The following is a 12,301-nucleotide window of genomic DNA, read 5'->3' on the forward strand; positions in this document are numbered from 1 at the left end:
GAGTTGACAGAAGGGGCCCTTTCATTTGTTGTATGACACAGAGCTCCATCTCTTGCCTTTGCTAATGGTTCAGCACCTTCCGTTTATTCTCCCAATGGCTCATCTTCCAGGCGATTTCCTCATCAGGAAATGGGCCTGGCTAATGTTTTAACATTTCCTGAATCCAGGGATTTAGTGGCACCCAGAAACTCATAACAATATATATGTCCCATGGTCCTCATACCAAGTGCATTTGTGAAGCTTCTGTTTCTGGCAGCATGTGATGCTTAACAACATGTTGTGCAGGCTTTTGGGTGGCATTTACAGTAGACTTCAAATTTAGTAAAGGGCAGATGTGCAGAGATGCTCCAAGATGGCTACTGCTCAGGACCACAGAATTTATCTCCAACACCACAAAAACCTTTCCAATTTTAGCAAGAGACAGACAGACCGATCTCTCTGAAGGCTTTTTGTGCTGGGTGTGGGAGCAGCACATTTGTCCCTGTGACAGCTTTAAAAATATATGCAAGCGGAGGAGAACTCGGTTCTTTCTCAAGCAGCTAAAAATACATAGGTGTGAAGTTCAGATTGAGTCATGCAGCACATGTATTTGGTACTCAGGAACCATATTAAAGTGCCTTGTTTGGAGCAATACTAAACAGTACCTGGTTGCATCCTAATTCGTACTTAAACGGCTAACATGGTTTGCCTTTTAAGTCTATTACAGTTGGAGGAAATTGCTACAGTCAAAATGACATCCCTCCCACCTCCATTAGTATTCATTACAGTCTTCTGTGAATTGCTTCTAGTACCATCTCACTTTTGTTTCCTACCGGGCAGTCATGTGCTACGTCTGGAATAGAATATTGGAGTGAGTTGTCCCCTTGCCCAGAATATATGCAGTTCTCATTAGACAGAGACAAAGAAGACATGGAGGGATTGACAAATGAAATTGTGGGAATAGGGGAGGGGGTGGTCAATACAGCACAGATCACAGTAATTTTCTCCTGGAATGCACCCTGGTAATTATTTTCTCTTTGACACCCACTAATTTCTTCTGTAAAACCACCCTTTGATTACTGCAGCCTTTTCTTTCTCTCTTAATATTTTTGTCATTATTTTCTCCCTGATCTCATCCTCCTCCAAAGTCTCCACTCTGTTCTAATGAACAGGAAGAACTTTTAAGCATCATGTCAGGTGCTTTGAGCAGGAGACAGAGAGAACTGACAATTAAAGATTACCGTACTGTTAATCATGGCACTACAGCAAACAGTGCAAGATTGTGTTTCATAACCTTACACATAATCAAATACACAAGTAATTGGGGGCATTTATTTTTTTTAAGTGTGGTCTCCCCATCTCTTATTTATTTGCTTAATGCATTTACACTCTACATTTTCCCTCTAAGAAGCTCAAGGTGCAAATGGTTCTCCCCATCCTCATTTAATCCTCACAACTACTCTGTAGCAGTGACTCAGTGCTTAATTTGCAAAAGATTCTTCATTAATCCCTTCCCTGGCTCACCCATGATGTGTGCTGGCTCCTAAACCAGAGCCCCCAAGCTAGCTAGTTGGAAGGGTCCTCAGTACTCCCAATATTTGACAATTAACCAAGCTCTAGCATATGCTCCAGTTCACACAATTCCAGCATTCGCAATGGGCAGCGGGAAAACACCCCAGTAACACTTCTGTTTTGTTTTGTGGATCTCCTTGCTTTGTTTTGACTTTTATTTACAGAGAGGAAAGGCAACAAATTCTGGAAAAGAATGTTCCACTTTTCTTGGCAAGTAGCTTGCAAGTTTTTCCAAGAAATGCTTTTTCTGGCTCTTTCTAAATCAGCATTGTCATGATCGTGATATAATGATGTTACATTTTCTAAGACTGTAAATATTATGATTATGGCTATGACTACTACATAATAAGCAGATATAGAAAAAGGACATGTGCAAAGAGGCTATGTATAATGTGTGAATTTGAACCCGGTTCAGTACATGTGGTGAAGGAGTAGATAAGCATGCCATATGTGTGGCATGGTAATGTGCAACACAGGTACTGTGTGTGTATGATTCCCCCTCAGTTTACTGAGAAAGAAGGACCAGATGGATTGCATCTATGAACACACCTTCGCTTCTCAATCACATGTGCTGTGATCACATGACCAGACCTGCCTGTGTGAACTAGTTTTTAGAACAGCTCTTAAGGAAGCCCACTGTCACCTTCTCCTCTCACAAGCACCAGCTCTGCAGTGATGAAGCGATAGTATCAAGACATACCTTTGGCTGTGGCCACTGGTATCCAGTAGCACACAATCAGGACCTGAGCAGGTTGTAAGACAGGATCTTTGGAGCACTCAAAACAGAAACATTCAGCCCTGGAGCTACCACTGAGTTCTGTGTAAAGGAACAGAAGGACCACCATCCATAACCCAAAGATCTACCCTAAGAACAGCTGTTTGTTAAGATTGCCAAGGCTAGGATAATAAGCACTGTGTCCCAGATGCAATAGAACACTCTTAGGCCAGAATAAAGGACTCATAGAATTGTAGGGTTGGACTAGTGCCATCTAGTTCAACCTCCTGCAATGCAGGACTCCCCGACAGATGGCCATCCAACCTCTGTTTTAAAACCTCCATTGGAGAGGTCACCACCTTCTGAGAGAGTCCATTCCACTGTCAAACAGCTCTTACCATCATACTACTGGAATGCTTAAGTAGCAGATGGAATTAGCCAAGGAGATGTGCACTTCTTATTGCTCAAGGGTTTTGAAGAGCCTACAGGATGAACATCTGTATGAGATTGAAATCTAGGCCTTAGTGCAATAGAGCACATGCTGCGCATGTTGAGGACCCCAGGATCAATCACCGGGGCTGGGCTGGGGAAGACCCCTATCTGAAACCTGGAGAGGCACAGTCAGTTGGTATAGACAACAGCGCTGAGGAATGGGGAGTAATGGTCTGGTTCAACACAAAGCAGCATCCCATGAAGGCAATCTGGTTATTGTGGAAGGTTGGATTAGATCGTCTTGGAGGAATTCTGTTTCTATGGCTGCGATGCTAACCATTACTAGGAGTTAAGTCCCGCTTAAATCCCAATATTTGCTTCCTAAGCAAACATACGCAAGATCAGTCTGTAAATCAACAGAGCATTTTGCTATGATAGTAAATGTCCCACTGAACCTCTGTCACACTTTTTCTGAATGTTGTCAAGCAGAAGGTGGGGGGGGGGGGGGAGGAGAGCCATTGTATATTTACTATGCTCTCTAGCCAATGTAGATTTGACATGCACATTATAGATCTGGGGAGTGGAAAAGTGTTTTAAACCATGTATTGTATGAAATTACCTAATATATTTAGATAGAATCATACATCTTAGTCCCGTTGAGTACATTTCCCTAATGCCTCAAAAACATCTTCTTGGCATGAGGATAAATAAATGTTGATAGGGAAAGAGACTTCTCTTAATGCAGCACCTGCCTGGATCTGGTTTATGTCCATACTAAGCTTGAAAAATTTGGCTGGTAGCCCAACTTTCTGTGTCAACAGAACATTATTTACCCACTCCTCAGTAGAAAGGGCCCCTGTATATGTTTCTCTGCATTTTTTAATGTTGCTGGGGGAACAAAGTAGCCTCACAAAGGATTAAAGGATGTACTGTTGAATGTTTACTTTCTTTCCAACATAGTCGTGTTATTGACTCGAGCCATTGATGGACGGGTCAAACGGGCATTCTGAAAAGTGATGTGTCTCCCCCACCCTTTAGCCTAGGGTTCGTTCCCTCCTTGTGTTAAACGATGGATTTCTTCTCAAGCTTCAGAGCCTGAAAGTCCTTTGCAACGACTGCAGAATGATAACCTCTTTTCTTCTGAATCATGTATAGAGCTTTGGGGAAGCACGGACCATTAAGTCCCTCTTTGAGCTAAGCTCTTCCTATCAAAGCTCTGAAAACCATAAATAACATCAGGAATAAGTGGTACTGATACGTCTCTATGAGAAACAGCAAACTGGAGTAATAAACAATAGCACAGCGTGCAAGGGTGGCCCTGTAATGAGTCATAGCATTGAAGAGCTGGAAGGGACCCTGAGGATTAACTGGTCCAACCCCCTGCAATGCAGAAATATGCAGCTGCCCCATACGGGAATCGAACCCACGACCTTGGTGTTATCAGCACCATTCTAGCCAACTGAGCAAATGCCTCAAGTAGTAGATCAAAAGGGGGTTGCATTTCCATTCATCCACAGCAGATTGACTTGCTTGCCTGCCACACATGCCACAGCCAGCTCTACTGCACCCAGCAAGCAGTCTGCCATCCACCTGCTGCTACTGGTGATGTTGCTACTACCACTGCCCACCCACTGGGCCATGGGACACCACTGCTGTCACCCAAAGAAAAAGAAAAAAGCATTCAACAGTGCTCCAACCCAGACGTTCTGGGCCCACTACTTTCCAAGGCCATTTCAACCAGAATTCTGGTGGATGTGGCCATGGATAATGCCTGCACCATTGCCACCTAGTTGGGAGAGGGGAGGCTTCTCATACTGGCTGCCTGTCAGCTACTCCCTTATCTGGGAGATGGATAAGAGTTGGGAAAAGGCCTCCATGTCAGGAGTGTGTTAATTGGGCTATTGATGCCAGCTTACGTAGCTTGCATTTGTATAAGTCCATCCATTTGCGAGTCTGCAAAGGCAGCAGGGTTCTGTAGACTGTGTTGCAAGTTTATGCCTTTCTTTAATAAAGCACTAAAACTGGCCATTCCTTTTTTGGTATCCCTGCATGAAACCACTCACATAGGCCTTCCTGGAGCCTGCAGATCGGGACACTGGTAGATGAAAACATTTGCTGTGAGTTATTATTTACGGAAACTTGTTCACAGTGCACTTTGTTTACCCTTGGTGTATGTCTGGAGCAATCAGCCCAGTCCCAGAAACTAGACTAGTTTGATCAGTTCCCTAAGCATACTTAGGTCCTGATTTTCCAGTCTATAGATAAGAGCACAGCAACAAATGATGAAATTCTATTCTTGCTTAGTTACATTCTACATTCCCCTGGCTAAAGTGTAAATGGCATCTCAGAGTGACAAACTGAGTCCTTAGTCTGAATCAGGGGTGGGCAATCTGTGGCCCCAGGGCTGCATTCTCCCTCAGCCTAATTTCATGTAAGGATCTGGGAGGGAGGGAAAAGGGTGTCAGAAAGAGAGGGAGAAAAAGGGGCTATGAAGAGAGAGCAGGGGAGAGGGAGGGAGGGAGGACTGGATTTGAACCTACCCACGGCTGGCTTCAGCCCCACTGCTGATGTGCAGCCCTAACAGATTACTCCCAAGGGAAAGGCAGCCTCCGAAAGAAATAATGTCCCCCAATTCAGGTCTAGATAATGCTGTAAAAGTAATTTCCTCCTAAAATCAAGTCACACAATTTCTAACATCTTTATGCATATATTTGATGAGACTGCTAAAAACAACAACACAGAGACATGTAACTATGGAAAATTGTAAACAGATTCTCTGTTGACACATCCCCTACAGTAGCTCACAATTTCCATACATTTTCAGTAACTCAGAAATTCCATACGTTTCCTCTGCCTTCATAGCTACATTTCATACGTCCAGCAACAGACAAAAAGACAAATAGATGCAACAGTAATCAAGGGGACAGTGCATAGTGTATATACAAAGTTAATATGCTATTAGAAGGTAGGGAGATATTTGTTGTTTCAGAGATGTAATTGGGAATGTAGACAATCACCAATCTGATCGCAGGAATATGCATGCTGAATCCAGGGCACTTCCAAGCTGCTGTTTTTATGGGTGTATTCTGCGACATGTTCTCGTCTCAGCAATAGTGCTTTAATGGTGGATTTATACTGGACTGTCCACATATCACTGGACTTCTTTACTTGTTCTGTGATGCCTTCCCATTGCTACCACTCTATTGCTGTCTGGAGAGACATCCTTGCACTGTAGCTAAAATAAAATAAAATAGGACCCACCCCCAGATTGTTTGTGGTATGAAAAGTTAAAGGATTTCAGCAAGAAACTAGAGGATATGCAATGATAGGAAATCAAGCCATATGGCTACCCCAAAACTTTTGCAGGCATGAATGGGTATTGAAAGTGGAATACAGTATTGTATGACTGCTCCCAAACCACCATAAGCACAAATCATCATAAATGCACAATAAAAAAACACCCCCATTCATAGGGGGCCTCATTTGAAACCCAGGCACATCTGATGACTTTGAAATCAGAATAGGAACAATTGTTACACTTGCCCTTAATGTGTTGTTCCCCATGTTCTTTGGTGAAAATTCTTTTTTGGTTAAATTCTTCCTTCTAATTTACTGCTGCACCATGACATCTAATTCAGCACAACATTGTTATCATTATATATCAAAATACCAGCATGATACTACTACTTTTCCATTCACAGTATGCTGACCTTGGAAAAATAAATGGCTAATAACTCAGCCAGCAGACAACAAAGGAATGATTTTTTTTTGGGGGGGGGATCCTTCCAACTTGATAGAAGAGGTCAAATACAGCTCCAAACCATGACAAGTCTTTCGTATGTTTCTGCTCAAGTGGTTGAGACTGGAGACACAGCAGTCATGCGCTTCCATCTGAAGAAGAACTTGAGGGATGAGGCTATCTCCCTGTATCGAAGCCCACACAGATAAGGCAACAGAGCTTTGGGCAAGATTATCAGCACATTGCATATTATCAGAGAGACCAATATCCCTGTCTGTGTCCCAATGACGGCATTGACATAAAGCAAGGAGTCCACCACAATAGCCAAGAGGGGAGAGAAATGAAAGAACAAGAGAATGTGATGCATCAGGAACGTCACACTGGCTCTAGAGAACATGCTTTTCCATATGCCTGACTGCTTTGTTTTGAAATACAGGATCATATAACAGCAGAGTATGAGGGACAGACAGAGAAAAAGGGCAGAAACGGAGACTACATAGCAGGATTTCACGGCCCCATCTCCATGTAGAGTCATTACCAGTATTATGGGGACAGAGCAGTTTTCCACTGGGCATACACTGGGTTTCTGGGTAAACTTGAGTATTAAGAAGACAATCCCAGGGAAAACACCAGACAAGATCCATAGGAACAGTATCAGCTTCTTTGCTCGTGAAGATGGCAAAATGGAGATGTAATGCAAAGGCCACAAAATGGCCACGTATGTATCCAGCACCATGGCAGCAGCCGTTAGCAACCCTCCGCAGTAAGTCATGGCCAGCAGAAACAACAGGAGCACACAAGGGTTCTTGGGAAGGTGGAGTTTCATTACATTGAAAACTGCAGACATAGCATAGAGTATCAGATATAACAAATCACAGAGCAAAGCATTTCCCAACAGCAGGTATCTTGTCTCCTGACGGATGTTGACACGGGAAAGAATCACAAACAGAATGAAAGGGTTGATCAGGACGGCTGCTGTAAGGCACAATATCGGTGGGATCAGGAACATCATTGTCTTGGAGTATGGAGGATAGATGATCAATTCTTGCAGGTTTTGGAATGAAGTTTTATCCAAAGTGAAGGAGGCATTTGAGGCCACTTCTCTATAGCGAGAGAAGGTTGCATTCAAAATCCTGGCTGGCACACATAGTGAGAAGTTCATTTCCCCCAGAGATAAGGAATGGCAGCTGATGTATAGAAAAGAAGTTCTTCTACACTGAGGTTTTGCAACAAGCAAAGATGCATTTTATAGCAACCAGATCACCATCTGTCGTCAGTTCTGTAATGATAGCTGATGGCAAAACATAGGGATTTGTAAGGGAGCTCCGCAAGTAGATCTTGAAATCCGCACAAGTGGAATCTTTTCCTCAAGAAAATTTAACACTGATTGTTCAGAAGAAGGGAACACACTCATAGGGCTCAAAATTCAAACTGCAGAGCAGGCACTCTGGGAGGGAAGTAAATGGGTTGTTCATCACTAAGAACTTAAGTTTGTCCACACTGCAAGCATTAGCATAGCAAAGTAGCAGATGGAATATTAGCTTGATTAAACAGATGTGATGAGATAAAAGGGGACATTCCAAATTTGCCAATGCAATCAAGTCATAAATGGAACCAGAGGATATACTAGAGTGTTTAAATGCAATCAGAAACGTATTGAGTCAATGTAATCAATAGGAATGGTGCCCTTAGCTCCTGAAATACAAGTGCATCATAATCCCTTTTAATACATGGTTCTTAGCAGACTGCTGCCATATATTTTCAGCTATCTGAAACAGTACACATACACCAAAATCCCATATATATTATTGCCACCTACTATGAAATATGGAGCTGCAAAATGGAGAATGAAATGTGGCTTGACACCCCCTGCCTAAAGTGCTTTTTGTTTTCATCATATGCTTTGGGATGAGGAACAGATGCACTGCAAAATAAACTATTTTCTTACGATTAATGGAAAGATTATTAACATATAACAATACAATACAATTCTACATCCTTTACAGCTGTTCCCTAAATCAGGAGGAAAGAATAATAAAAACAAAGGACTAAATAAATCTAGAATGAACATGAGCACTGCCAGATCAGATGAAAGACTTATCTCATCCTGCAGTCTGTTCATACAGTGGTCAACTAGATGTCTCGGAAAGCTCACAATCAAGGTATGACATAGCACTCTCCTGATCCATAGTGACTGGTATTAAGAGGCATGCTGCCTCTGATATTGGAGGAAATGTAGCAATTATGACTAGGAATCATTAAGAGCCTGATACTCCATACATTTGTCTATAGTGGTAAAGGTAAAGGTACCCCTGACCGTACGGGCCAGTTGTGTCCAACTCTAGGGTTGTGCGCCCATCTCACTTAAGAGGCCGGGGGCCAGCACTGTCCGGAGACACTTCCGGGTCACGTGGCCAGCGTGACGAAGCTGCTCTGGTGAGCCAGCACCAGCGCAGCACACGGAAATGCCGTTTACCTTCCCGCCATAAAGCGGTACCTATTTATCTACTTGCACTTAAGGGTGCTTTCGAACTGCGAGGTGGGCAGGAGCTGGGACCGAAAGATGGGAGCTCACCCCGCCGCGGGGATTCGAACCGCCGACCATGCGATTGGCAAGCCCTAGGCACTGAGGTTTTACCCACAGCGCCACCCGCGTCCCAGTCTATAGTGGTACCTCCGGTTAAGAACTTAATTCGATCTGGAGGTCCGTTCTTAACCTGAAACTGTTCTTAACCTGAGGTACCACTTTAGCTAATGGGGCCTCCCACTGCCACCACACGATTTCTGTTCTCATCCTGAAGCAAGGTTCTTAACCCAAGGTATTTCTGGGTTAGCGGAGTCTGTAACCTGAAGCGTCTGTAACCTGAAGCGTCTGTACCCTGAGGTACCACTATATTACCCTTTAATAGCTGTCCAAGTTGACAGTCTTGTGGAAGCAACTTCCACAGTTTAACTATGTGCTGAAGAAGTTATTTTTGTTTGTCCTTAATCTCCCAACGTTCAGCTGGAATGTTCTAGCATTGTGAAATGGGGGGGACCCCCCCTCGCACTGTCTCTACACCTGGCATAACATGACACACCATGTCCTCTCTAGACACAAGAGTAGATGAAGTCCAGAGCTTGCATAAAGCAAACAAGGGACACTAACAAACACAACAGATCGTGCTGCTTGCCTTCAGATTGGCTGTTGTGAAGTAATTCACTTTTGGATTATGTTGTGACAAGCATGGTTTTAGTTCTCTGTTCCACACAAAGAGACATGCACTGAAAGAGCAGCTTCTACGCTACTGGCTTGTATTGCTGGCTCCCTGATTGCCTTCTGTCTACAAAATGGCTGCCAGGCCTTCTGCCCACTTTCTTGCTATGTGGCTGCTCACAGGGCCGGCCCAAGACATTTGGCACCTTAGGCAAACCACAAAATGGTGCACCCTCCCCCCAATGCCAGGGAAGAAGGGGGGGAGTGAAGATTGACATCAGGAACAAAGGGGGAAATAAAGGATCTACATCAGGATCTGCTGCCCCTGTGGATCCTGTTGCCTGAGGCAGTCACCTCACCTTGCCTCATGGGTGTCAGACAGTTATCAGCGAAATGTGAAATGGAGCATGAAGGTGGGTTCATATTGTAAAGCCATATTCTCTTCAGCCTGTTGCCATCCAACCCCTGCAATGGATGTTTCTGGCCTACGGACGTTAATATAAGGAGCAAAACTCCCTACTGCTTAATATTCCTGCAGAACAAGCTGCTTTACATTCAGTAGAGTATGGATAGTTCCCAATCTTAGAAATGGCCTCAGAAAAGTTTTCAGCACAAACGTAGCCCAATTAGGCTGCTAAAGATCAGAGTTTACATCAAGGATGACTAACGTGGGATAACTGAGTTCTATTTTAAGATGCCAAAACAAGGACAGAAATTCCAATGAAGTTTGTCTTCCTTGACAAAGGTTTGATGGAAACCTCTCAGGGTTGTTAGAAGCACTTGGCTCAACTCAAGTGTTGTCAGCCAAGAAAACCCCCACAAAAAAATCTTTAGAACCTGTGTCCCAAGAAACAAGTTAGGTATATAAGGAATTGACATATGTATATTTCTAATATATAAAATAATATCTGATTAAAAGTTAAAGGTCTTTTTGCAGAATGAAGGAAACCTTAGATCTACATTTGCTTCTTCAGGTGACAGACACTGGTATGTGTATTGGAAGGAATAGGGGAGTTAAAAAAAACATTTTAGAGGCTCTTTCCTTCCATCTGAATGCCCTGAAACATTTCAGCTAAATGTCAGAAAAACATGTTAAACAAGGAAGTGGTATTTTTTTTAAGTACAAGGGCCATATTCCTTTCTAGACAAGCTTTTGAGGGCCACATGCTAGTGGTGTGCGAGGTCAGAGGCAAATGTGGGCAGAACACTGAATATGTGCAGTAGGTTAGTTTCTACACACATTTCTACCCCCTTGGTCCTTTACCTTTTTTTTACCTTTACCTCCATCCAGGCAAGCAAGAAGCATTGGTTTGAAAACACATTCCAGGTAGGTAAAGGTTGAAGGAGGATGCAAAGGAATGACTGTGAGGGGTGTGGCCTAGGGACAGGGTTAGATGGCGCTCTTTTGGTTTCCAGTCATAATACTAGAGCTCTGGGGTGGGCGTTCAATGAAGTTGAATGTTGAAAGATTCAGGACAGAGAAAATAAAGTATTTCTTCACACAGCTTCAGAAATTCAGGTGGTCCAGGAGAAGACATACTCTGTGACAGCCCCTATGTTGTGGAATTCCCTCCTTCTCAGAGGTGTGTCTGGTACCTTCATTATATAGTGGTACCTCAGGTTAAGAACTTAATTCGTTCTGGAGGTCTGTTCTTAACCTGAAACTGTTCTTAACCTGAGGTACCACTTTAGCTAATAGGGCCTCTTGCTGCTTTAGAGCTGCCGCCATGCGATTTCTGTTCTCATCCTGAAGCAAAGTTCTTAATCCGAGGTACTATTTCTAGGTTAGTGGAGTCTGTAACCTGAAGCTTATGTAATCCGAAGTACCACTGTACCGTTTTCTCATATGCTGGTGATGTACCTCTTTACCCTGGAATTTGACACAACACAAAACACACACCCTCCACCAACCTCATTCTTGTGATTGTAATTAGCTTTTGGCTGTTTTTAATGTTGCATTTTAAACTTGTAACCTGCCTTGTGACCTTAGGGTGAATGGCAGGTAATAAATAAAATACTACTGCTGCTGCTGCTGCTACTACTACTACTAGTATTATTATGGCATTTGTTTCCACAAGAGGTATTGATGATGGCCATCAACTTGGATGGCTTTCAAAGAGGATGAGACACATCAATAAGAGGATAAGGCTATCAATAGCTACTAGCCTCTGAATACCAGTTGCTGGAAATCACAAATGTGAAGAGTGCTCCTCTGCACAGGTACTGCTTTCAGGCTTCCCACAGGCATCTGGCTAACCACTGTGAGAGCTGTTTCCTGGACCACATGGGCTCTTCTCATGTTCTTTTCGAGCATTTAAATAAAACAGAAAATGTTTACAGACAGCAATGGCCCTGAAGAAGAAATGACTAAAATTACTTCCAGAAGGCCTGTTCCTCAGCGCCTAGGACTTGCCGATCGAAAGGTCGGCGGTTCGAATCCCTGCGGCGGGGTGCGCTCCTGCTGCTCGGTCCCAGCGCCTGCCAACCTAGCAGTTTGAAAGCACCTCTGGGTGCAAGTAGATAAATAGGGACCGCTTATCAGCGGGAAGGTAAACGGCGTTTCCGTGTGTGACTCTGGCTCGCCAGAGCAGCGATGTCACGCTGGCCACGTGACCCGGAAGTGTCTCCGGACAGCGCTGGCCCTGGCCTCTTAAGTGAGATGGGCGCA

General features: G+C 43.7%; 1 protein-coding gene across 2 annotated transcripts in view; it reads right to left on the reverse strand.

Annotated features, from left to right (window-relative positions):
• Positions 1–6,275: 6,275 nt before the first annotated feature.
• The window catches only part of GPR148 (G protein-coupled receptor 148), an 83,142-nt gene continuing 77,116 nt past the window's right edge, over positions 6,276–12,301 (reverse strand). Inside the window, exon 3 of one of the 2 annotated variants that reach the window (XM_079978686.1) lies at positions 6,276–7,728. In XM_079978686.1, the coding sequence (XP_079834812.1) occupies positions 6,547–7,599 (1,053 nt within the window). In that variant the 5' untranslated portion in view covers positions 7,600–7,728 and the 3' untranslated portion in view covers positions 6,276–6,546. The other variant, XR_013839612.1, reaches the window with a different exon arrangement.

The sequence above is a fragment of the Podarcis cretensis genome (assembly GCF_951804945.1).
Source record: "Podarcis cretensis genome assembly, chromosome: 5".
Classification (NCBI taxonomy): Eukaryota; Metazoa; Chordata; class Lepidosauria; order Squamata; family Lacertidae; genus Podarcis; species Podarcis cretensis.